This window comes from Talaromyces amestolkiae (genome assembly GCF_001896365.1).
Source record: "Talaromyces amestolkiae strain CIB chromosome Unknown scaffold4.1, whole genome shotgun sequence".
NCBI classification, from domain to species: Eukaryota; Fungi; Ascomycota; class Eurotiomycetes; order Eurotiales; family Trichocomaceae; genus Talaromyces; species Talaromyces amestolkiae.
Window position 1 is genome coordinate 1,185,029 of NW_024468040.1, and position 25,718 is coordinate 1,210,746.

The window sequence follows — 25,718 nt, forward strand, 5'->3', positions numbered from 1 at the left end:
TTTGTACACCCTTGGAAACTACGAATTATGAAAAGTACTGGCAACTATTGTATATAGTAAAACACAAATCAGTTTGGATAAGGAGGTCTTATCTCTGTCTATGAAAAAAATGTTTAAGAACCAAGGCACATGCCAAAAATAAGTATGAAAATAAGAAAGTGTCAAGGACCTGGAAACCAGTACCGTAGAGCGAAACAGTTGGGCTTGCTCTCCTATACGCCAGCCAATTCCGTCCAATAGAACTTAAAATCCTCCGAATAATAAAGATCTGTTGCTCATGTCTTACATAGGTATTCTACGTATGAATGCTTAATTACGGTCTAATCAGCAATCTGCTACAAAGATCCCTGATCTAGGGCAATATAGGAGAAGCCCTAAAAGATCTCAACGGTCTACCTAGGTAACCACAAACGTTGGTATTGGTAGGTAAAATATATGGCATTCATTATGATGATGATAATAATTATGTTGTCTTCCTAGTATAGATATTTTTTTTTTTCATATATTTTGAAGCCCAACTGGCATAACGTTGGATAATTATACACAGAGTTGAGAATTCTTAGTCGAGACGTATAACTTCTCATCACGTAGGAGGACTCTTTATAGAGACTAAGGTTTGCTTTTGTATCGATTAGAAAGATATCTACGGACAAAGTAGCTGCCATAAATGTACCTACCTGAGTCAGTCTTCGAAAGCCATATACAATCCTTACCTTGGAAACCCACTTGTTGGTGATAGTCCTCATATTCAGCAATTGACTAGCCCCCGCGACACATTTCACATAAAGCGCCAGTGACCCTATAACACAGACTAATTTCTTATAGCTGCCGCACTCCTCTATCATTCCAGATGGCAGTATGATGAACACAAGCACATCGACGTTAATACCAGATAATTACTATTGATCTAGGGAAGTATGAATAGTTTGGTCAGGTCATGACATCAAACCGTGGTCACATTGTCCAGGCATCCATCTCCTTTTCCCATTTATATCTCCAATGTCCTCCTTTCCTACTCAAAAATTTCTTCCACCACACACTACTACAGCCATGACATCCCCTCCAAACGTGAGCATTGAGGCTATCGAAGCTGCAATCACAGCTGCATACGAAGGCCCCGCAGAAGAACAAGTCCACCACTTCCGATGCACGCTCGCCGACTTTATGCGCCTCGCGCTCAAGGATCGTCTCATTGATCGTCGAGGGCTCCGGTAAGCCTTGGAAATCGTCACTACCCACTGTTTCCCATCTATGATCTACCACATCGGTGTTCGAATCAATGACGCAAACTGCAGGGAGCCCTCCTTCAACCCCTACAAAGAGACATTGAGTTTCTTAACATCACCAACACCTATGCAGTGTTGTCCTCGTTCGTGGTTCAAGGATTGGGTGTTCAAATTGAGAGAAATGAACCCAGAACTCCCAGGCAAACTGCGCGTCAACAGTCCATGGCTGCCACAAATCTTTCGTGGTCAGTATCTGGGTGGGTAAGTAGAAAGTGACCTCAAGAGTCATCATATCTCATCAGCCCTCTTCTGGTGTCTGAGCTGAGTCAATACCCAGTTGTATAGGCACTTATGCTTCGTTTTTCCCACGATTTCCATCCATGCCCCTTATTATCCTTGAAGCTGGATACGCCAAGTCCTACGATGATCTCGTCGACGACGCCACTCTACTCCTAGAGGGCGCTGAGGGTGAAATCAATATGGTGATTATCGTGAAGATGGAGCCTTTAGTAGAAGGCGAAACATCGTTCAAGTCTGGATTCACTGAAATCTGGAAATTCGATGAAGAAGACATGAAGGCAAAGATATATGGTCCGAGACTGGTAAGCCCCCATAGCTCTCCGTCCTATAAAACTAGAGAAAACCTCCCTGAAGTTCGAAGATTCGATAACTGACATGATAATGTTGGTTCAATAAGCAACTATATCCTATCCCGAGACATCAGTCATGGCAACAAATCACTTTCTCATGGCAGGATTTATTAGGCGACCAATCTTCCAGCATCGCACCCAAGGACGACCCGCTGCCTCTAAAGCTTGATGATCTTCGCGATGAGCTGGAAATTTCGGTACAGCAGCATTTCTATAATGAAAACCGAGAGGCCCTTTGTGAACAAAGCCTCTCATTGCTTCAGTAATCTATATCGAAGTATATAGCTTGAGCCTAAGATCAAATTATATCCCCTGAAAAATATTGTTTACGTATGTAGGAGGCTCTAATATGTAGGTGAATTTACACCAGCCATTGTCTAGCCTTAGATAATTCGCTGAATGTGTATATGCCTCCTGTGGAATATCCACCATTCAATATATGTCGTAATATGCATCCAACACAGTATTAAAGCTTATTCCTCTCAAAAGCAGCATCAATCAACCTCTTATACCCGGACACCGCATCCTCCAAATCCCTCACCGTAATCGCCTCATCAGCCCCATGCGCCACAAATATACTTCCCGGTCCATACAAGTACGTATGCACACGTCCTTCAGGACTACCTCCTGACCCCTTGTGAATCTGCAAGTACCACGCATCAGTAGCATAGTTGACAGTCGTGACATTGAAACCATCGACATCCGTATCGAAATCGATGGGTGCATGGCCTTTGCCATTGTTGCCCCATTCGACGCTGATGTTTTCGTCGCCATTGGTAGCTTCATCGATGGCTTTTGTGACAATACCCTTGACTTTTTCGACGTCGTGGTATGCAAGGCGGATGTTGACGGATGCCTCTGCCGATGCTGGTACGACATTAGACGCAATACCGGCTTCGATACGGCCGATATTTAGAGTCGATTTACCCAATTTCTCGCTTCCCGGAATTCCGCCATCTTCTACGGGGATGTCGGCGAGGGTATCAAGCTTGATCAATGCAGGTAGCAAAGATGACACGGCACTGTGCCCCAACCATGGATATCCCGAATGCGCCGCTTTTCCTTTTGCGCTTATCTTGAAGAATAGCGACCCCTTGTGACCGGAGACGAGAGCTAGCTCGGTAGGTTCGCCGAATATGACGGTATGAAAAGTCGGCGGCGAAGTATTGAGTTCTGACTGCGAAAAGTACTGCATACCGACACCATCGACTTCCTCACCAACCACGAATAATAAACCCAAAGGTGCTTCGGGGTTGAGTTGTAGGTATTCGAGCACAGCGAGGATTTGAGATGCGACGCTCGCTTTTGCGTCGACGGAGCCGCGGCCGGCAATTACGATGTTGTCGCGCCAGTTGAGAGGGTCGGTGGTTGATCCATTTGAGGATGGAAGATCGAGACTGTAGGGAATATAGGGAGGTACGGTGTCGATGTGACTTGACAAAAGCACTTTGGGAGCCGGACTCGAGTTTGGGTATGCAAAAATATTGAATCGTTCTCCCTGGCCGTTGGATCCTTTCTTCACGACGACTTGCTTCTCAACTTTGAAATCGCGGGCTTGGAGGTATTGAATGACATAGTCGCCTACGTCGGCCTCGTTGCCGGAGATGGACTCGAATTTGACGAGGTCACGATGTAGTGATAGTAGTGGAGATGTGTCGATTACATGCTCTAGGTCATGTTTGTTTGGGAGGCTCGTCGGCGTGTTTGATTTAATGATATTGTTCAATGGTTGTTGCGGAGGTTGTGCGGGGTGCGGAGATGCCCGAGTTGCTCCAACGAGGAGGAGGACAGAAGGAAGGAGGGAGGAAACTTTCATATTGATCGTGAAATCTTATGTATTTCCGAAGTAGAAGAGAGGAGGCTAAAGCTCTTCAATTGAACTCTTCCTGTTGTTAAGAGCTTATTTTGAGGCGAACGGGAAGCGGAGAAGCTATTGAGACGATTTACCGCACGTCATCGGCAGCCGTCACATGACCTGCGCAGACCTAGCTGTAGGCTACTTATACGACGTTTGCAATTAAAGCATAGTATATAGGAAGTCTGTATTAGACATATAGTATGTACATGGTATATATCTATCACTAAGCTGCTACCAGCGCAGTCCTGACAACTCCAGATGTGTTTATCACATGTATTATACACATAAACAGTCATGCTTTGTCGAAAATACACAATACATTATCATAGCTGGGGAAAACAACAGTCCACAATCAGCCGCTCCAGGTCAGCTAATTTGTATGGCTTGGTCATGTAACCCTGAATGCCGACTTGTGAAGCCCGATTCAATGCTTCATCCGTTACATCTGCGCTCACTGCCAGGACCTTTGGCGAGATGTCGAACATCGACGGAGAATCTGATCCACTTCTCTGGTCCCAATTTTCCACAGGACTCTGATCAGGCTTATCCATGGGTGCCAGGCGGTGGCAATGCTCGTCCACCATCTGTAAAATCTTCGATGTAGCCTCGTAGCCATCCATCTCCGGCATCCAGAGATCCATAAGAACGACATCAATCGGCTTGACCTTCTTTCGGTTGCCTGGATTCGCCATTTCAGACGGAGAAATCGATTGTTCAATGCCACTGTCGCTTCCTTGGATAGACGGCGATGACATGGGGGAGGGCAACGGGTAGGACGATAATAAGGTCTCTTGCATGATTCGGACTGCTTCTCGTCCGTCGTAAGCTTCATAAACATCCAAGTATCCTAGCTTGCTTAGCATATTTACTAAGATCTTTCGATTGATTTGATTATCCTCAGCCACGAGGAAAGTAAGGGGGTGTGTCTTTCCAAGTCCGACGCCATGAAGCGCGCTAGACAGCTGGCTCGCTGAGTGGATAGTGGGGATAGAAATGACAGGGTGGTCGAGAGTAACGGCTGTCTCTGGTGGCGGCAGCATATCTAGACTCTCATGATGGCTAGTTGTATTGGCCATTGCAACATCAGCAAAGTTTCTAGGTGGGATGATTTCCAAAGCCTGTGGAGGCGTGGCCAATGGGGCTGCAGACCCATTGTGCGAAGTGTTTGGTCGGCTAAGAATACCACCAGGGTTGAGAGGAATACGAATCTCAAACTCGGATCCTCGATCAGGGCCAGAGGTAGAGGAATGAACACAAAGCAAATCGCCGCCCATTTTTCTCGCCAGTCCTTTGGCCACCAGAAGACCAAGTCCAAGTCCATCTCTCGTGCGGGTGGTTGAGTCATCCTCTCGTGCAAAAGGCTTGAAAAGACTGGGAAAGAACTCCTCTGGTATTCCTGTACCGGTATCGCGAATGTTGACTCGGACATACTGAGGGGTTTTGTTGCTGGATGTAGCCAAGACCTTGATCTCGCCACTCTCGGTGAACTTGACGGCATTCAAAAACACGCATGAAATCAACTTCGCAAGGTCGCGTTCATCAACGTATAAGTTTTCCGGTACGGTTGGTTCCACGGACCATTCGATACTCTTGACGCAGGTATCCCCATTCGATGCCAGCGCATGAACGTTGATATGCTCGCCTAGCAACGTTCTCTGACTGGTTGTAGACTCTGGTCGCTTGCCGACATGTAATGACTCATTAATAACAAGATGTAGAAGCTCCCGAATTTTGGTCTGGCGTACAGCGGTAGGAGGCGCGCCTTCCACAATCATCTGTGGAGCCATCCGTCTTGCAGCTAGCGATGGTCTTTGAGCAACTGCATTACCTACCACCTCTTCAATCCTGCCTTTTGCTGGTGAGTACACGATCTTGTCGCTTTCCTGAACTGCATTCTTTACTTCGCTTCGTGGAGACAAGTCACCTTGGGAGGTGTTCCTCCTTGAAGAGCGTTTGGCTGGGCGTCCATGTCCTGTCCAGTCGATGGAGATACTACGGCGGCGTTTGTAGGGATTGACTGGAAGTTTGTTGTCTTTGAACGAGAAGCGTCCGCCAGAGGTAGTCTGATCTCCCATGATATCGGCGTAGAGTTCTTTCTGTGGGGTTTCCGGAACTTCCATATTGAGATCATAAGCATGAACAACGTTATCTGCTGCTTCGACTGCACGTCGAGCGCTGTCTTGAACCAATTCAATGTTCTCTTTCAAATCTTGCAAAAGCCGGAAAGACTTTGTAGCGACTCTGGCGTCTATTGCTTCCTCCACGTTTGCATGCATGACATCTAGCATGCCGACAACCCCTTGCATGGGGGTTCGTAGTTCGTGTGATAGACTGGGTGCGTATGGCTTCAGAGGGTGCGCAAAGATGGGCGACGCAGGAGCCGAAGTATGTTGAGGATGCGGGTCGACATTGTATGATATAGGATCTGAGGGTACCGAGGGAGCTGGTTCGCTAGAATGAGTCGGCAATGCAGTTTCATCCAAAACCCGACCAGTGATCAAATCTTCCAGAGAATGCATAATCATTTCTATATATGACCAAGAGAATGTTTGTTTCTGTAGGCCTTGAACAGTCCATATCATGCCGAAATGACCGACATTGTGCTCCCCAGATGACAGGGGTACGGCGATTAATGCCTCTGCTGCAAAAGCTGCGTCGATAGATTGGGCAACCGAACGCAATCCCTCGGGAATAAGAAACACTTTGTCGTATTTCATATGTTGATAGGTCGCAGTTATGGCGGGGKGRTTGCGATCTTTCAGCAAAGTCTGGTTTCCAGATCCGTCTTGATAATAACATTTTGTAATCATACCCCGAGCGGTTCCTTCACTGCTTGTGTTTTCCACTTCATAGCTGACGAATGCACATTGGGCCTGAGTGAGCATTGCCAATTCTTCGAGGACCTCATCCCAGGACAATTTCGTACTCGGCGATCGGAGAGCCTTTTTGAGTGTAACCAGACGTTCTACAGCAACACTCTCGCGGTTATCAAAGTGTTTGTCCAGAAGTGCAGTGAATCCTGTGTCGCCATGATGCAGCGACTTGTCGAGCGTCCCGCTAGCCAGGCACAATGACATTCGAGGAAGCGGCGTGTCAAGTGTCGTCCCGACTTTGCGGTTATCCGAAGCGGTGTCCATGATGTTCGGTCGTGGTGGCGGATTTATGGGTGGGATTGTACGAAAAACGAAGGAACAACCATTACAGGAGGTTGGTATGGCCCGACACAATAGTCGAGACTATCTATACTCGGCTGAGATGTCAGCATTCCCGTACGATCTGAAATAAACAAGGACAAACACTTACAATGCTCAGTGCACTAGAGAGATATGCAGTTTATGTAGCACTTTTGCTGGCCGAACGTATAACAAATCGAAATGCTAGACCAGTAGTAGACACAAACTCCCATTCATCATCCCACCATGAGGCCTCGTTTCGTTAAATGTCGAAACACGCAGTCGAATGTCGATACAAGTCGAGTACAGTATCTTTCGTGCACTTCACGCGAGTCACGGCACTTGACGAGGTTATATTATAAGCCAGGGAGTATTAGTTGTAGAAGTATGTACAGAAGAAAGCAACGTCAGAACTTCGACGCAAAGACTCTCAGGCCTCTTTGGCCATTGGCGCAGTCCTGGTTGATTAGGCGGGAAGGAGCCCAGATTCCAGCCGGCTGCCGAGCTCAGGGCCCAGACCGATCCAGTGGATCGGGTACTGTACGGTATTGGAAGATTGAACGAGGAACGCCACTTAGCGAATCACTCGAGGAGAAATACATGTGTGTGTACGGGAGAAAGTCATCCGAATATATCCGTGATATTATCTTAACGAGAGAACTTCGCTGGCATTAACGTGCTACTGGATTACTTTTAGTTCAAGCCTGAGTTGACTACGTGGCTGGCGTCTCTAAAATGCTTGATTTACCTTAATACTGGCATCATATCCGTCTTACTATAGTTAAGTTTTTCAGCTACTCAACATCATCTCAATAAATGTACGTATGAGTACAGATGATACAGTATTGTTACTGCGAGTCATGCTAAATACAGCTAGCGCGCCAACTGATCGTCCAAGATGGCCCGGCTGACGAAGGCCAATGCGGTGGATCTCGAATCAGCGCCCGCCATCAGTGACCTGTGGACCCAGTCTAGACCGGACAATATTGAGCTAGTGGTATCGCATGTAATTCCTTGCATGATAAATTACCTGATACGGAACGACTTGCTTTAGCAGCAGTCACCCCCAAAGTCAAATAGCACTCTGGATCGGGGGCTTGCCATTTTTTGTACCTTTTCTGTTCTTTCCACCGACAGCCATGCAATGCTTGGCGTTCGCGTTACCACGAGACCACCACCTGCCGATTTACCGCGCCAACCCCAGCCCTAATCAGTGCCACTGATTCAAGTTGATTGATTGCAGTCAACCCGTCAGGGCTTCGTACCTTGCTTTGCATACTACGTAGCACACTGGACACACAAAATCATACATTGGTATTCTCTTGACTTATTGGATCTTGCCACATTCTCCACACATTATTTCCTGACATCGATCTTACAGGTCTGGTTCAATGGATGATATGGTGGGGGCCCTCGATGCAAAAAGTCTGGATAGATTCAGCGGCGTATTCGTATTCCCGTTAAAGCCGCCTGCGATACCACTAACACGCGAGTCTCGACTTTTTAACAATTGAATGAGTGGATTACATGCCACGTTTATCAATTGATGTCTATAAATCGACAATGTTCCTTTGGCCTCCATGGGCACAATTGAAATAAAAATTGGATCACGTCCCAGCCAGACCCACAGCGTTGCATACGTTAAGCATTGAACCTTGGGTCTGGTGATATGGCTGAGACGAGGTAAGATTACTTTTTGAGGTTATTAAACATCAAACATTAGTAGATGAGCTGCTGCGGTCTGTTCTCCGACTTCGACCTGACTGTGACAACATATTATGTTGTGTAAATGCTCAGACATTGAGGGTTACGGTCTCACGGATACTCGTGTGGAGGAGTCGCACGAGGGTGCCTCGGCATCTGCGGTCAAGAATCGGTAGAATCGATTTGTGCAAACGATCGTCAGAGCTGCGTATAATTCACATGTTTTTCAGTATGAAATAATTCAACATAATCGATAACATCACCTTTACATTTGATCTTGCATCTGTGCTATCGAACATTTGACATTTAGCCCTAGATCGTGACCAGATCGATAGTACCCATGTTTCTTAAAATGGCAACACCAACAACCAACACCAAAGACATTCTCTCAGATTTAGATCTAGACCCCAGAATCAAACCCTTCAAAATCTCCATCGCAAACTCTCAACTTTCCACCCTTCACCAAAAACTCGAAAATGCATCTTTCCCGGATGAACTACTATCCCAAGACAAGTCCCACGAGTGGGACATGGGCGCTCCACTAGAAGACATAAAGCGCCTCACGACATACTGGCGTGAAGGCTTTGATTGGCGAAAAGCTGAGAAGGAACTGAATGACAGTCTGCCGCAGTATACGACTGCAGTATCTGTGGAAGGGTTTGAGGAGGACGTTGATGTGCATTTTGTGTATCAGAGAGCTCAGGGAGTGGAGAACGGGAGAGGGATTCCGTTGTTGTTTTTGCATGGGTGTATGTTGCTATCTCCTATTCAGAGCAGCCGGGATCTTTGCTAATTGACTTGACAGGGCCTGGCAGTTTCATCGAAGTGAAGAAAGTGCTTCCTCTTCTGACCGGAGGAGGCGAAGGACATCCTAAGTTCGATGTCGTCGCGCCTTCACTTCCCAACTTTGGGTTCTCCGGTGGTATACCAAAGGTACACTTCTCCTCTCACTCTCTTTCTACATCTACTCGGCATCTGACATGAAACAGAAGGGCTTCGGACTCGCCCAATACGCAGAATCCATGCATGTCTTGATGATCAGACTAGGCTACGCAGAATACAGTTCGTCCTTGACCCTTACTCCATTCACCCCCCGAAACGATCACTAACACACAGTACAAAGTCATCCAAGGCGGCGACTGGGGCTCCTTCATCGCCCGCGCAATGGCCATCCGCTACCCCTCGCACACAAAAGCCATACACCTCAACTTCATCCCTTCCCCTCCTCCCTACCCCTGGCGCAACCCTTTCTTATTTCTGCAAGCCGTGCTAGGCTACCTCTTGCCACCATTCTCGGCCACCAACAGACGGAAAGTAGCTATCTTGCAAAGCTATCTGGAACGAGAGAATGCGTATGCGAAGCAGCAGGATACGTATCCGCAGACACTGGGGTATGCGCTCAACGACAGTCCCGTGGGGCTTTTGGCCTGGGTGTATGATAAGCTTCATAGATGGACGGATAGGTATGATTGGACAGATGACGAGATCTTGGAGTGGGTGAGTATTTATTTGTTTTCGAAGGCGGGACCGGCTGCATCTTTGAGGATATATCGTGAATCTGTTACACGGCCCAGTTCTGCTGTTAATACTACTACTGCTAATGGTAAAGACGGGCTTGGTTATACGTGGTTATCGCGCGATGAGGTCATATCCACGCGAATAGCGGACTGTGTCAAAATAGCTGTTGCGAACTTCCCAGGGGAGATCATTCAGATTCCGGGTTCGTGGTTGAGAGCTATCGGAAACATTGTGCGGGAGACGGAGTTTGAGAAAGGGGGCCATTTTGCGGCGTGGGAGGCGCCAGAGGTGCTGGTGCAGGATTTGAAGGCTTTCATGGGCAGGTCAGGGGAAGCTTACGGTGTTGTTACAAATAAGGATGGTTTCTAGATCAAGCTATCGATGTGACTTAGCCTACGTATAGACAGTATGCTAGGATGCAGAGACGATTGAAAACGGCTGAAATTAAAACACGACACTGTCTAATCTTGTCGTCCTTTTAGTAATCTCTTTGTGACCTTGTCCTTCTCTATAATATAGACGTTTGCACCCCAACCGGAGAGTGCATCTCTGTCAACGGCGTTCAAGAGTGCCTGAGAAATAGTCTCGAAAAGGTCTTCGGGGCCCTATTATTGTATTCAGTCAGTAATTGCGGAAATAATGTAACACAAACTATTGACGCACCAAATCAGGCTCCCAGAGACCCTCGCAAGTACCAAACAACTGATCACTAGCTGTACCGCTGACAATAAAATCCTTGGCAAAGTCGATACATCCGATACTATCAAACCCGCAAATGAACGGCTTGCCAGTTGTATGATTGATTCCCGCAATGACAGGAGATACAAAATAAGGGCCGAATCGTCGCTCGTACAGACTCGAGCTGACGAGGTTCGCCAGCGTCTGGGGGGAGATGTGTCGTTCTTCACGGAGGCGGTACATGTTGACCTTGTAGCGGAACAGATCGGAAACGGTGGTTACGTCGGTTGCGAGGCCCGTGAGACCGAGATAGGTGGATGGTGCGTAGTTGAAGATCTTGGGGAAGTTGTTGGAGACCGTCAGGGCTTGCATACCGAGTCGGAGATCGCAGGCGATTGCGACGCAGTCTTTTCCCACCATGGCCACACAGGCACCGCCATCTATTTTGTCAGTTTGGGATCGTAAATATCGTAATGATAAGACGGGTAGACATACTGATGTCGAAGGGCGAGCTCTAGATGAAGTCAGTCAGCAGTAGCTATGAAGGGCTGGGAGCTCCAGAACGTACCATGATGGACTATTATCAGGTGAAAAGCTGTATATCGTGCAAATCAAATCAGACGCAGGATTCGTTATTGCAGAGATGAAAATGAAACGCAAGAAGACAGGTCGTGATGGAGGTGATTGCTAGATGAAGCTGGACTGTCTGTCTGTCTCTTCGTCTTAGGCCGACGCGAGACTGCGAGGGAGCTCGGGCCAGGCGGTAACCTTTTTGGGACGGACCTTCCTTAGAATGACGCTCAGCGGGTGCCTGCCGTTGCCCATACAAAGTTGAAAGAGTCGGAATCTCATCGAATTTCTTGAACATCTCTGCTTAGCAAGCTGATCCTTATCAACGACTTCATTTGTCTCATTCTGGATAACAGGCTCATATTCTTGAAGATAATTTTGGAATCTACACTGCATATTGACTTTATCGACGTTGGAAGCATCAAAGTAAAGCTGCCCCGCTTTACAAATACAATCCGGGGCGCTTTATCAACTTTCAAAACTCAGTGCATCTTTAACCATGAGCTCGCATGTGGTGGTGATTGATTCTACAGCTAGAAGAGCTACTGTCAAGACAAATCCGTCGAAGCCATTAGCAGATGTACTGCAAGAAGCTTGCAGCAAGCTAGGACTGGATGCCAGTCAATATGGCCTCAAGTGAGTAAGCTTTTTGTGAAAGGAAAGCATCACACTGACGATTTGTACAGACATCAGAGTAAACAAGTTGATTTGTCGCTCATATTCCGGCTGTCCGGTCTAAGCTCCGGCGCAAAACTCGAGCTCGTCCAGCTCTCAAAATCACCGTCCGTTGTAACCGTCGCCCTCCAACTTCCACAATCCGAAGCACAAGGTGCTCCAAACGGCCGACTTCTTGATAAATTCCCTAGCACAACGACTTTATGGCTTGTGTTACGAAAGTTCGAAGCAGGTGTGGCCGGAAATGGATCTACGAGAAATTTAACAGCTCGAGCGGCGCCTGCCACGGATAGTGGAAATAATGGAACTGGAAGGTTATATTATCAGACACCGGTACTTTCAGTAATGGGTCGAGAATTATCCGATTTCTCGGATTTACAAAAGTCGTTGGCACAATTAGGTTTTAATAGTGGCAATGTGCTCTTCCGATTATCTTTCCGAACGACGCAACAACCATTCGAAGAAGCGGTGGCGATGATTGATAAGTATTTTGAGTCGCTTGGTGAGGAGAAAGCTCCAGCTGGAACACCGGTAGCTGCAACTGCTGTTGAGCCTGCGCAATTAGTAGAACCTGCGGCAACAACCCAAGCCGATGTCATGGATACACAAGACGATATAACACAGCCAACCGATTTACCCGCATCAGAGGTCGAACAAACAGAAACTCTTTCTCCCCTAGTTTCTGACCGTCCAGTCACCGTGTATAAACCACCAACGAATACAACGCCTCGTTCAGCTTTGACATCCTACAACGAGGAAGACTATGTTCCCAGCATCGAGCACGCCAAATCACATCAAGGACGACTCAACCAGCTGTCTAAGAATGTGCGTCTTCCAAGCGATAAAGAGATTGCCGAGAAGGCAGCAGCAGAGCAAGAGAAATTGGCAGCCATCACAGAAATTGATGTCAAAGTCCGGTTTCCAGAGCAAAGCCAGGTCGTTGCCAAATTCAAACAAACTGATACAGGTTCAACTCTATATACATTTGTGCGAGGCTGCTTGAACGCAAAGTTTGCCAACGAGAAGTTTTTATTAGTGGTATTTGGTGCAACAGCGAAGCCTCGAACAAATCCAGGCGGCGCAAGTCAAACCATCCCAGATTCAGACCAACACTACCTTATCAAGGATCAAGGTCTACGAGGAAGAGTCCTTGTTAATTTCACGTGGGTTGATAATAATCAAGCATCTGCCATGGCGGCAGCGACCCGAACAACAACGCTATTAAAGCCAGAACTTAGCAGCCAGGCACAAGACATACGCATTCCGACTGTGCCGGAAGTTGTCGAAGAAGAAAAGGATAAACCATCACTTATGAATAGACTTGGCATGAAGGATAGTGAAGAAGGTGGAAGCAAGTCCCAGGGAGTTAAGAAGGGAGGAGTGCCGAAATGGCTCAAACTTCCCGGGAAGAAATGATGTATGATAGTTCATGATAGACGTGAATGACCAGAATGAATTACGTATTCTTACTGTATTCTACCTCACTCCTGAAGAGTAGATAGATGGTAGCAAAAGTACAATGTTTAATACTTGCAAAGCTCCTTGTCCGACATCTCATCTTCATATTTCATCTAGTGTATGTGTTGTATGAGAACATGATCGATCAGAAAAAACTTGGATATCACAACCATCCATATCCTCAACACTCCCCATCCAATCCACTTCCGTCCCCTTCTCCTCTTCCAAACCCTGCCACATCATCTGAAGGGCCCGTAGATATCGGTAAAAATAAAAGAGAAAATGAAAACACCCCGTATCGCAGTCGATTCGATTCAGTTGTTCCATGGGGGGAGAGGTCGGGCAATGGGCCAACAAACGATATCTCAGTAGCAGAGCAAACAGGAAAAGAGGAGAATAAAAAAGTAAATGCGTAGAATTATTGCATTTGCGCCCAGGTTTTTGGTTTTCGGAAGCACGTTAAAAACAGAACATAGACAGCACTAGGGAAGGAAGAAATGGCTTTTTTTTATTTTGAGAAGAAAAAAAGATTCCTTTAGTGACCAGCCCGTCTGGCTTCGGCGATGACCTTTTGCATCTCGTCGACCTTGGCCTTGGCGCGGCCGATTGTGCCGAGCTATTCGAAAACATGTTAGCAACGCTTTGTCTTTTCCGAGAAAAGGAATCGACAGAGGGAGATGGCGTACTCTCTTCTTAGCGAGCTTGCGGGCACGCTTGTCCTGGGAGTTCCTCAACAATTCGACAACACGGCGCTCATAAGGGGCGAGACCAGCAACCTCCTTGACGATGTCACGGACAAAGGCGGTGCGGCGAGAGAGACGACCCTTGCTGCGGCTGATGCGGGCCTTAGTCTCGATAGGGGTGGTTTTCTATGGATTATCAATCAGTATGTGTTCAATGTTGCTTCCTTGGATCTAGAGATGAGTCCATGGTGGAGTCTCGTCGTGGTTATGGGAGTTCAATCTCGGCGGGCTTTCCATCGTGATGGTCGGAGTCGTTCGTGTGTCTCATAGCGGTCGTTCATGTTATTTTAGTATAATTGTGTACCGTGCACATTTGACTCCCATCTCTTTCAGAAGTACGTGTTGACGCAACAATCCAAACTCAACGAATCATAAATCGAGTAATCGATGGTGAAACTGTTGTTTTGATATAGAGATTGTGGCCAGACAAGCGAGTATTCGTCCTTCCATATGCATATTCCAGCTATGTATTCCCTTCCGTTTTTTTATCGACTCGTCGAAGCTCCGAGCACACATGATCGACACGCAACTGGATTGAACCGTATAATCGAACCGTCGACACACGAAGATAATCGGCGAAAAAGAACTCCCAGCACCACGACATCCACCAACAGAAACCCATCACCTAGTCCACAATCACAAAGAGGGAAAATGAACATACGTGACCCTTATTCAAGCCGACAATGAGACCGGAACGTTCCTTCGCCATTTTATCGAATTTTTGATTTTCTCGTTGAAAAAAAGAGAAAAGGGTTGTCGGTTGTCGATTGTCGAAGAATTGTCGTCGTCGTAGAGGAAAAGTTCGCACCGAATTCGCTGGGTAAGAGAATGGGCGGGTGTTAGTGGCCGAAAGTGGTTTGGTTCGATGGGGATTGTTTAGCGTTGTTTTTTTGCGCGAAGTGTTTCCGTAGGCGAGCGGGTAGGGCTTAGGGCTTAGGGCTGCTTATGTGGGCTTGCGATCGAGCGGGTCACGTGCATCCGCTTCAGATGGAAGTGGGCATTGGAATCGTTGTATGATACAGCTGATGGAAGTGTTGCGTAGATATTATATGCATGTTATGTAATGATTCTTTTTTAGATTCTCTATTTACAATGCTGCACTAGGTTTATTTAAGTGATAATACTCCCCCAAGTGCCTCTTCCCAGCTTTCTAAGAGCTCTCCGCAGAAAACCTCCACATCACTCGCATCTAGAGTCTGTTCCAATTCTTCAGCAAGCTCACTGCTGGCCTCAGTCGAATCTTCCTGATTCTGCTGGAATATCAGATCGGTCAACGCACCGAGAACACCCGATCCTATGACATTCGACCTCAAAGTTCGTGTGTTTGACTTGACTTTTTCTTGAAGTTTGGTTGCGACTTCCTTTAGACCCTGCACAACTTCTTTCGTTGGCTTAGCGCCCGAATTCGGTAGTTTCTTTGCTGATGTTTCGACTAATGATATTGTTGATGATAATACCTTCAGCGTCTCTAGAAGCGAGACACTGGCGTGAAGATATTGCCAGGACGGCAGTATCCGTCTGCTATTCCCTTCTGATGGTAGAGCAATTGCAGTCTCTGCAAAAATAGTCGCATCGTCTGAAACACTTTCAAGTGTCTTTGAGACCCATTCTTCCATCTGTTTGAAGACTTTGTTGATGTCTTGTCCAGGGACCGATTTAGAGTCGGACAGTAACAATGTAGCTGTCAAGAGGATACGGTGACATTCGGCATTGGTCTTCTCGACTTGTGTCATATCATCAACAACATTCTCGGACAAGTCCAATTTCTCAATATCGGGAAGCGCGGTATCTGCTTTAATGGGCTTTTGTGATTGTAGTTGGTGATTCAATACCCAGATCCGGTCAATTATGCTTGTGGCACGTATCCAGCGTTCCTGTATCAATCTATCAGTATTGGCAAAGAATTCGCTATGTATCTGTATATCCCACCTTTGGCAAAGGCCCAAGTCTCAATTTCTCCTCGAATGACGGCCCATCTAACGGTTCACAGTTCATGAACGCATCGAAAGTTCGCTTGTCTACCAGTTGCGACTGGTTCGAAGCTAACAAGTAAACGATGTTAAAGAATAGTCATCAAACATGGTGGAACGCAAACTTACTTATATCGTCGAATCTCCAAAATCGATCCTTTACTTGCAATCGATCAATGCGGCGTGCTTCAAGAGCCCACATTCGTTTGCAGATACTGTTTCGCAAGCTTTCTTGAAGCTCAATTGTACCTTCAACATTGACATAGCTTCCGAGATTCAATCCGGTTGTTCGCTGACGTGTTGTTGTTCGGTCCGCATGGTCGTAAAAGCTAATGGCCTGAGAAAGAGCGACTTCGGGAATGAAATCTTTGAATTCGGCTTCGATGGGTGGTGCTCCAAGTGGGTGGATTGTGGCAAGACGAGTGTATAAGTTGTGTGCGACAGTTTCGTTTTGTATTTGTTTGACAGAAAGCTTGCTGAATGTTTTCATAGCGATTGAACCTGCACCGAGTAGGAGGTATACCCGCACAAGAAGAAGCAGAATTTGATAGTTGTGTGGTGAGTTTTGGCAGAGATGTTCTAGGATAGCTGCAGAACGAATCAATTCCGCGCTTGGAGTTTTTCTTCGCTTCGATTGCTCATCAAGTTGTATGAGGCACATGACAGCGAGTAGTCCGAGGTCGTCTCTGGGTTGATTTTCGATTGTCTTCTCGGTAGATTCTTCCTTTTTCATAGCGCGGTACATCTTGAGACAGCGCGAGACAAAGTCTTCAACACGCTGTTTCGATAAAGAGGGATCTGCAAAAACTTTGAAACAGTACTCTAGCTTGTAGGCGTTAATGAGTGTAATCTGTTGCGCTGTTGTAGATATCTGAGAGACATTAGTTATGCACAGAAATTAGCACCATCATTCACATACATCTTCTTGGGCACCAGCTTTCTCCAGAACATAATCAACCAGCTTCAAGATATGCGTTTGGTCGATGTGTGGGGCGTATTTCCGAACGTCATCAAAACAGTACATCTTGGTACTGTTGAAGTCATAAAAGTTCTGATAAGCAGCAAGCAAGTCAGGCTGTTCGAGTTCACCGCTTTCCAGTTTCAATATTGAAACCTCTAGAAGAGCAAGATGGGCATTCCTTGACTTTGGGAAACGTTGTGTGAGTTTCTGTACAAAGGATATCGTGTCTTCAGATATTCTGATGCCGTCCGATATTAGCCACAAACCATGTAAACAGATATGATATCTGACACGCTTACTTTTTATCATTCAGCTTCTTAGTCGAGGTCAACAAAAGACTCCAGACTCCCCAGTCATCTCTTTCCTGTAAAAGCTTCTTTGCAGCTTCGTCTTCTTCTGGCATATTCAGAAGCTCTTTAGCATACTCAAAGCCACTCGTCCATTTCTCGGCTCTTTCTAAAGAGAGGAGCTTTTCTCTGATAAAAAACCAGTCGTTTTGAACTAAACGTGAGTTCAGTCCAAGATTGTCGCTGTCGAGTATCTTCAAGATTTCATCGTCGCGGCCTTGCGCCTGGAAGATCTTGATTAGGAGTATCAGCTCCTCGGCAGTCTGAATGGCTCTCGGAGGGCTTAACAATTCTTTCTATGTTTTCAAATCAGTTTTCCATTGTTTATCTCAAGGCAGATGAGCAAATTGGCTCCGCAGTGTCATGGATATACGTACAGGGTCAGCCGGCACATTTTCCGCGGCCTTGGACACCATGCGGTATGCCAGGGTTCCAAAGAGCTTGCGTTCTGTTTCGGACGAAGCTGAATTGACAGCCAAGAGATGGCACAGGAAGATCGCCCAGAAATAATACTTTCGTTGCTTGGGGAAATTTGCGTTGAGGCTCATCGCAGCCTATAAATATCGTTCAGCATTTCGCTCATTAATCCAGATATGATTACAGTAACCTTTTGCGCAGACTGCCAGTTCTCCCCTTCAAATGACCTGGTAAACCATTGTGACTGAATTTCATGATCCTGGGGCTTTGCCTTTGCTGCCTTTTCCCACAGACTCCTAGCTGTACCGTCATGGCCCGGTACCGCTCTTAGCGTCGAGCTCAATAAGTCTATAGTGTCCAAGTCCGTGGTCGGAGGATCAAGCTTGCAAATTTCCAGTGTCGCGGCGATTCCTTGTTGCGAATGCGTTTGATCGGGGTGGAGGAAGAGGACATGCGCTTTCCATGCCTGAGATTGAACGACGGTATCAGCTATTTTGCGCATAATTGAGCCAGTCAAGTCGCTTTGGAAACAAACTCACTCTCAAAAATCTCGTATCCTCGCCCTTCTTGATCCTCTTGTCAATCAGTTGTAAAGCCTGCTTGAGATTCTGAGCGTCAATGGCCTCTTGTATCTGCTTGTTCCGGCGCTGGAACACCGGATCTGCCGTTGCGGACATGGCTGTCGTCTTCCCCGCACCACGCCTTGTGTCTTTCTGCTTCGTTCCGTACTTGTTACCTGGGCGATCTCTTCCAGAGGAATGGTGGATGCGCCTCTATATTATTGTCGAGCTCCAGATGAGGCCGTATGAACGATACTTTTGGTGTAGCAACGAAGCAGTGCTCTTATGGTTCAGCCGGCACAACATCTTTTTTTTGCAAAATGCGGGGAGGAGCACCACCGCCTTCCTTCCGCATCCCTACGATTATCTAGACGTCACGCATCAAATATTTGTTTACTTTTGATCTTTTGGGTAATATCACAATATTGATCCTCAAGGCACTGCGCCCGCTGCCTGAATAGTCGGTCATAATTGAGAAGCACTTTGTTCATCGTAGGACCAAAATAAACATATTATATAGTTCAAATATATAGTGAACATGCTATTGGCTTKCTCAACTTGCTCTTTAGGKTGATAATCCAGTACCAACATTTAAGGGCTTTCAATATTGTGCCAAATTCATTGATTGAATCCGGAAGCCATGAAAGCTTCATGTCTTGTTCCAAATGCATTATCTAAAGAGGGAGGATTTTTCAACCTGCCAGCACAGCGATTGAAGATTCGGAAGCACAATTGCACAGGTCAAATCAACCAGTCGTTGATGCATAGGCAGACTCCGGTCACCTGAGCGGAGGTAGACATACGGATCTCCGTGCTATAGTGCCACAGACATGCATCATCTACCTCCGTACGTATTTAGAGCAATTTACGTTCAGTCCACATCTGCATATCACATGCGTCGAGGAAACAATTCGTCAATATCCTCGTCTGAACTTACTGCACATGTAGCGCCAGTCACCCATAATTGGACCAACGATCCGAGTAAAGTACTTCGGAATCGCAATATAATTATACAAAAAGCTTATTCGTACATATAAAAGTACATGAAAATTAATAAACATAACAGAACGCCAATGCGAATGTGGACACCAGGGGCTGAAACGACTAGATGAAATGATAACAGTGCATGAAGCCAGGCCCACGACCTTTCTGTTGGTGGTATGTGATAGCACACGATTGCTGAATCGGGAATGAAGATCCCTAGCCGGGAAGAGAGAGAATGATCTTTCTGGTCCCGACGGACCGCGATATAGAGGAACAGACAGTCCGATTTGAGGACCTCTTGGTATTCCTCGAATGATGACATGAATGATAATGGGGAGGTGTTGTTGAGAGGATTATGGGTTTCAATGGGCTAATGAGGTAAGGACAGGATCAGGACTGACCACTGACCTAACCGGACCAGAAACTCGTATTATCATGGTGTGGATCCACGAGAGTGATGTCTCTGAAGATAGAATACGATGTCATGACTGTTGCTGCTGCGGCTGTTGTTCCGATGCTGCTTTGGCTCTGGCAAGTTTTCTTGAATTCAACTGAATATAACGGTCAGCATACTTGATAGACTTTGGTGGTGAGGATATCCATTTGCACATCTGCATAGAAGAATAGGATGCGCAATAGAAGCACCTAACCAGGTGTGGGAGAGCTCAGTACATACCCACTCTTTTTTACAGTCACGATAGGCCCTATAGTTAGATGAATTAGCATCAGCGTGAAACATTTACTAAACAAGCCCCAACAAATTGAATAAAGCCCAATCGTACGGCATCGCCACAGCCTACCAGCCTTCCAAAAACAGTACAATCAACCTTAAAAGGAAAATGAAGGGGAAGGTAAAACCAAAAATTGCAAAAGTAACATTCAAGCATCGTCTATACTCACTGGAAATAGTCACCGCACATCTCGCGGTCGCCCGCATTCCGGCGCATGCACCTGATGCTCCGATCTGCAAACTCCTGACACGGGTCATAATATTCACTTGCGCTTTTACTATACCAGAAATAAAAAAAGCCGTTGTCAGTCGAAGCGGAAAAAAAGAGGGTCTATAGCAAAAGGGCATGTGATCGATGGAAAATAGAGTGAGTCAAGAGGAGGCGGTATACAGACGAAGGACCATGCTTTCGTCCGTTTTTGTAGATTGCTTAGGAGATGCAGTAAACATGCCGTGTCCATTGAGGATTGGACGCCTCCTCGGAGCTATGGGGTGGTAGTGTGTTCCTGGTGGCGGCAAGGGAAAGATGAATCTTGACTGGTGGGAAGGATATGCTTGAAGACAGAAAGATGGGGAAGATTGGAAATACGTCTGAGAATGTTCATAGAACGCAGTGTATACTGATATGGTGTGGCTGTATTTGCAGGGACTAGATAGCTCGCAACAAACTCACTTTTCGAATTTCTTCTCAGCCTTGGACCACGAAGAACCCTCCGCTTCTTTGGTAGTCGACGACATATTGATTTATTATTCTTCAGTAGCCTTGCACTTAATGAATACCAGACCAGATAAATGGGAGAAATTGGCCAACAGCGAAACAGGAAGTCGAGTTCGTCGTTGGAGAAATCTCGCGGTGGGTCTGGACGAAGCAAACCGGCGGCTTCTGAGTAGTCCGAGCTTGTACTTGGCACGTGAGGATAAGCGCCGGCACTAAGCCTAAGTTGAAATTAAAGTATTTCAGTATCTCTGATTAGCTGGCTTTGGTTATTTTTGCAGAATGTGAATTTGATTGGTTGTCGATATCTCCTCCCCGTTTGAAGGCCTATCTATGATGAGCGTCTACTTAATCAACAGGACTTGGAAGGTCATCCCCTATCAAAGTCGATGGAGATATCAATATCATGTAGGTGTACTTATCAGCTCGATCTTCTCCCAAGCCTTGTGATTCGATACCAAACAAAGTTCGCTGTAACCTTCCTACAAGACGAACTGAGACGCTTGACTATGTAGATCATAGACATGTCCATACTATTTAGCCTCCTGATAACTTGAGAATTGATAAAATTGTCCCCTGCGACAGAATGTAATATGTTCCATTTTAATATCTTTCCTAATCTGGAATCCTTTTAGAGTTCGTCCTTTCACTGGGTAATCAATATAAAATACGTTGGATACATGAAACGGACATGTCTGTGTGGCTGGCGGGATTCGCTTTCCGTAGAGCTAGAACAGCTCAACCCCGCTCAAGCCTCGAGCGTCTCCGGATGCTTTATTGTTGACATATAAAAGAGGATTGAGTAAACGGATTGTGAATTTATCCTATGTGGGATTCGGGAAAAAAATGTCACCTAGCTTCATTCTGGACCCTGTCCGGATGGATTTTCAATGTTGAAAAAGGCCATACCTTCCTTATTTCTCCGGGTCATGTACGCTGCTCATATTCTAGTTAGTCAGCTCAGGATATTGAGAGTACCTCTTATCATCGCCATCGTCATGATGATATGATGAAGATCGCTATATCCGTTAACACGAGCAGAAAATAAAAGCGATAGAGTTCAAGTTGGAAGCACGGTGAAATGCCGATAACGGATGATAGACAAGGCAGCAGTACCTACACGCTAGTTAGGCTGTAAAGTCAGTAGGGCGAGTAGCAAAGTACCGATAATGGGTTATCGCCCGCTTTGACGATCCAGATCCTATATCCCAAAACGAGTCAAAAAGTCCATTCGAATCCACTCAGCCGGAACGTTGTTGCGACTGCCCCTCCACACCTCGCCTGGATCTGATCCGGCGCATCCTGCTACTTTCTCTTGTCCTCCATGTCCATCCAACCTGCTATCATGAGTTCATGATTTGTCGCTCATCTCAAAACTAAGTTTCCAGATATGTTCTTTCGCTTCTTCCATGCCAAGTTTGTCGGACCAGCTACGGATAAACATAGCTATCATCCATGACCCACTAATCATCGCGAATACGTGGTATCATCGTGATTCAAGCTGTATCCACTGGTAAGAGTCAAACCAATTTATGGCGTCGAGGTGGTGGTTGGTGCCAAACCAAACACAGGCACAATTTCCATACAGACAAGGAGTAGGCTGGGGAGTGGATTTGCCACTACTTGCGCTAGATTTTTGATGTGTCATAGTCGTTCGAATAATGATTGAACCGGATCACAGCGTGACAATCTTTATTGGTTTTTGCAGATTTGACTCCTAGGCCCAATATACACAAGTCATCAGGGCATGTCTCGTCTGAATTGGAACATTGATTCTGGACGCCACACAGGTATCTGCCGGGTCGTCGTAACCAACTCGGTATAGTATGGTATGTCGGTTGGCGGGTCGACAGTAATCACGATGGTCCAGATTCGTAGCTTTCCCTGAGAAGTTGCACCGACAACGGGCACGGAACTGCTCAAAGTCGCTTCGCTCCAAAAATCTTAGCAGACGTAAAGTAAGGGATGCCGATAAGTATAAGTAAGAGCGTCATCTTCTGGTCAACCCCAGATATCAGACTATCGAGTAAGCTTTATTGCAAAGCATATCTTGTTGTTAAAGCCGTCCTTATCTGTGATAAACGACCTTCCGGTGGGTGGTGTCCACAAAAGCGTTATTCTTTGTCATGCCCCTTTCCTTACACCGCACTGGTTATATCTTCTTCAGCCACCATTCTGATACCTTACCAGAATCATGGCTGCCACAAATATTATGACCGCCCCATTGCTTCCAGAAGCCCCCATCATGAATGACATTCCCAACGAAACATATCACTATATTCCCCATGATCTCTCACCCAAGAGCCCGGAAGCAGTTTCAATAGAAGTTACACAAAAGATGCCTGAAGAAGGTATCCAGGGATCTTCACAAGAAGCGTCCGAAACGATCTTATCAGAAACCACTCAGGAGACATTTCTGCAAAAGCCCCAAGAGTTGCATGAAGAGTCGACTCAAGAGGCCGCAGAAGAGTTGCGGCAAGAAACACACCAAAAAATGTCTCAAGAAGTTGTTCAGGATGCTGCTCAGGAAGCTACACAAGAACTTCTTATTGAGTCTACCGAAGAAGTCCAAGTGGCTCCCCAGAAGCCTTCAGTCAATAAAAGCAAGCCTATCATCCCCGTGAAATCAGACCTAGCTCCCTGTGATCGCGTTCCTTTTGACCCAGCCAAGCATATCAAGTTCACACCTCCCTCAAAAGTGTGGACGATGCAGGAGCTTGACTATCCCGAAGGGAAAGGTATCTCTCCTGTAGGTGTATCTGAGCCTTTCCCCCTCTTCAGCGAGGAAGCGGTCAAGCAGATGCGAGCGGAGATCCTAGACGAGAAAGTTTGGGACAAGTACAAGTTTTCCAGTAACCTTTCTCAATGCCAGTTGCGTGGCTTTGCTCCAGAGTATGTTGTCAGTCCCTTTGCAGATATATCCATACTCACAGTGATAAAAGATGCGCACCGTTCATCTATGACGCCTGGAAGAGCCCTGAAGTCCTGGAAATTATCTCCAAGATTGCCGGCATTGACCTGGTTCCTGTCATGGACTGGGAAATTGCTCATGTCAACATTGCTGTGAAGAGCGAAGAAGAAAAGGCCAAGGAGCTGGAAATTGTACACCGCAACGCTGATGAGGGCGTTGCCGACTGCGCTTTGGAAGATGATGACAAGCCAGTTGTCGACTGGCACACTGACAGCTATCCTTTTGTCTGTGTGACCATGCTATCTGACTGCTCCTCTATGGTTGGCGGCGAAACCATGTTGCGTAAGGGTAATGGTGGTACTGTCAAAGTGCGCGGGCCCCAAATGGTATGTCTTTCTGTAATAAATCTCCCCTCAGGATACCACACTAACATCGATAGGGCTCCGCTGTCATTCTTCAAGGCCGTTATATCGAACATCAAGCCCTTCGTGCACTAGGCGCCGCCGAGCGTATTACCTCCGTGACTTCCTTCCGCCCAAAATCAGCGGCCGTCAAGGACGACACTGTCCTCCACACAGTGCGTGCTATCTCTGACCTCAAGGAGCTCTACCACCAATACGCCGAATACCGATTTGAAATTTTGCAAGATCGTTGTCAAGAAATGGGTCGAAAGTTGAGGGATCGCAAGCGGGCAAACAGGCCATTTGATACAATAGCAACAAAGAATTTCATTCGGGAGCAAATCGAATTTCTCGAGGCTATGGACCGAGAGATAGTCAGGGATGAGTTGGTGCAGATGGGCTATATCGGTGACAGTCATCTAGTTTCTGACGAGACCAGACAGACTGGGCGGAAGAAAGGTGTATACCAGGAGGAGACTGTTGCTGCATAGGGCATAACGTCTGGGTCGCTGGCTGCTATGATAACGCGACGAGTTTCTTTTGTGTTTCAGGTATATAATCATTGTGTAATCGCATAAGTTGGGTTGCATTCTTCTATTGCGTTATGCTGTTCTGGGCGCTTTCGATATACAAATTGTTCTTGGGTGATCAGTTGCTCTGGGTCGTTAATTCCTCTGGTGTGGTTATTCCAGCGTTCTTGTCTTTATTCCGATGTGGCAGTATTCAGTATCTGCTTAATATGACTGCCTGGATACAGGTGATGTTTGTCGCAAGGGAAATTGATATTAACCGGGCTTCTGTGAGCGGGTCTGGGTTCAGATTGATCAAGAATGGACGTAGTTAAACGAATTTAGTTGATTCTTCCATCTAGCATTGAAATAGTAAACGAAACATAGCCTCGAAGAGAGTCACTCAGTCTGCGTATGGGTGAGTTCTCGGATCTTGCCTTCCCTGATGTTCATGGCGACTTTCAACCTGAAATTGTAAGTTAATCAGTTGTGCGGCACAAAACGGAAAGTCGGCGTTCGTAATTTTGAATATGATTAAAAATGGGTCGCATGGCTATAGAAAGGCCTCAATACTCGATTAAATATTTCGGTGAGTATATCGTGTCACTTGCGAATGCATTGAGATAGACGAAGACGAAGAAAGAGGAATGGGTATTGTTCTGTATTTAAACAGCAGAGGGTGGACCTTGTCACGTTTTCGTACCAGTGCGTAATATTACGCCTAATTTCTGGTTTGGGCTCGAGTATCCGGAGCACGTCATGCGTATTGTAACATATTTCTCAATACGAAGCCAGTTATATACAATGTATGCTGTAGTGCTACGTAATACATACTGTGTAGAAACAGAATTGCCCTGTGTCGATAGCGTCAATACGAGTGGACTCATGAATACCAATACGCCTGTAAAGCTGACCTCACCAAGCAGGCTATTCGAGTATTCATGCTGGAACTGTAATGGT

The 25,718-nt window shown here is 46.4% G+C and overlaps 8 protein-coding genes across 8 annotated transcripts; 4 read left to right on the top strand and 4 right to left on the bottom strand.

Annotated features, from left to right (window-relative positions):
* Positions 1-1,050: 1,050 nt before the first annotated feature.
* On the top strand, positions 1,051-2,142 carry BHQ10_002973 (uncharacterized protein; the record flags this gene model as incomplete). Its single annotated transcript, XM_040875177.1, has 4 exons — positions 1,051-1,211; positions 1,296-1,487; positions 1,564-1,828; positions 1,981-2,142. The coding sequence occupies 4 exons, from the start codon at positions 1,051-1,053 to the stop codon at positions 2,140-2,142; spliced, it is 780 nt and encodes a 259-aa protein (XP_040731477.1).
* A 200-nt stretch (positions 2,143-2,342) lies between these two features.
* Positions 2,343-3,692, bottom strand: BHQ10_002974 (uncharacterized protein; the record flags this gene model as incomplete). Its single annotated transcript, XM_040875178.1, has 1 exon — positions 2,343-3,692. One exon carries the CDS (start codon positions 3,690-3,692, stop codon positions 2,343-2,345), a length of 1,350 nt encoding a protein of 449 aa, XP_040731478.1.
* A 365-nt stretch (positions 3,693-4,057) lies between these two features.
* On the bottom strand, positions 4,058-6,871 carry BHQ10_002975 (uncharacterized protein; the record flags this gene model as incomplete). The annotated part of the gene is made up of 1 exon (XM_040875179.1): positions 4,058-6,871. One exon carries the CDS (start codon positions 6,869-6,871, stop codon positions 4,058-4,060), a length of 2,814 nt encoding a protein of 937 aa, XP_040731479.1.
* Positions 6,872-8,963: 2,092 nt separating this feature from the next.
* Positions 8,964-10,498, top strand: BHQ10_002976 (uncharacterized protein; the record flags this gene model as incomplete). Its single annotated transcript, XM_040875180.1, has 4 exons — positions 8,964-9,360; positions 9,417-9,544; positions 9,601-9,673; positions 9,735-10,498. The coding sequence occupies 4 exons, from the start codon at positions 8,964-8,966 to the stop codon at positions 10,496-10,498; spliced, it is 1,362 nt and encodes a 453-aa protein (XP_040731480.1).
* Positions 10,499-10,590: 92 nt separating this feature from the next.
* BHQ10_002977 (uncharacterized protein) lies at positions 10,591-11,378 on the bottom strand (the record flags this gene model as incomplete). Its single annotated transcript, XM_040875181.1, has 4 exons — positions 10,591-10,734; positions 10,793-11,247; positions 11,303-11,321; positions 11,376-11,378. The coding sequence occupies 4 exons, from the start codon at positions 11,376-11,378 to the stop codon at positions 10,591-10,593; spliced, it is 621 nt and encodes a 206-aa protein (XP_040731481.1).
* A 498-nt stretch (positions 11,379-11,876) lies between these two features.
* On the top strand, positions 11,877-13,468 carry BHQ10_002978 (uncharacterized protein; the record flags this gene model as incomplete). Its single annotated transcript, XM_040875182.1, has 2 exons — positions 11,877-12,013; positions 12,064-13,468. The coding sequence occupies 2 exons, from the start codon at positions 11,877-11,879 to the stop codon at positions 13,466-13,468; spliced, it is 1,542 nt and encodes a 513-aa protein (XP_040731482.1).
* Positions 13,469-14,045: 577 nt separating this feature from the next.
* Positions 14,046-18,625, bottom strand: BHQ10_002979 (uncharacterized protein; the record flags this gene model as incomplete). The annotated part of the gene is made up of 10 exons (XM_040875183.1): positions 14,046-14,126; positions 14,197-14,379; positions 15,378-16,127; positions 16,183-16,295; positions 16,353-17,094; positions 17,143-17,422; positions 17,484-17,827; positions 17,909-18,085; positions 18,139-18,414; positions 18,488-18,625. The coding sequence occupies 10 exons, from the start codon at positions 18,623-18,625 to the stop codon at positions 14,046-14,048; spliced, it is 3,084 nt and encodes a 1,027-aa protein (XP_040731483.1).
* Positions 18,626-23,131: 4,506 nt separating this feature from the next.
* Positions 23,132-24,740, top strand: BHQ10_002980 (uncharacterized protein; the record flags this gene model as incomplete). Its single annotated transcript, XM_040875185.1, has 3 exons — positions 23,132-23,829; positions 23,880-24,234; positions 24,288-24,740. The coding sequence occupies 3 exons, from the start codon at positions 23,132-23,134 to the stop codon at positions 24,738-24,740; spliced, it is 1,506 nt and encodes a 501-aa protein (XP_040731484.1).
* Between the last annotated feature and the right edge of the window lie 978 nt (positions 24,741-25,718).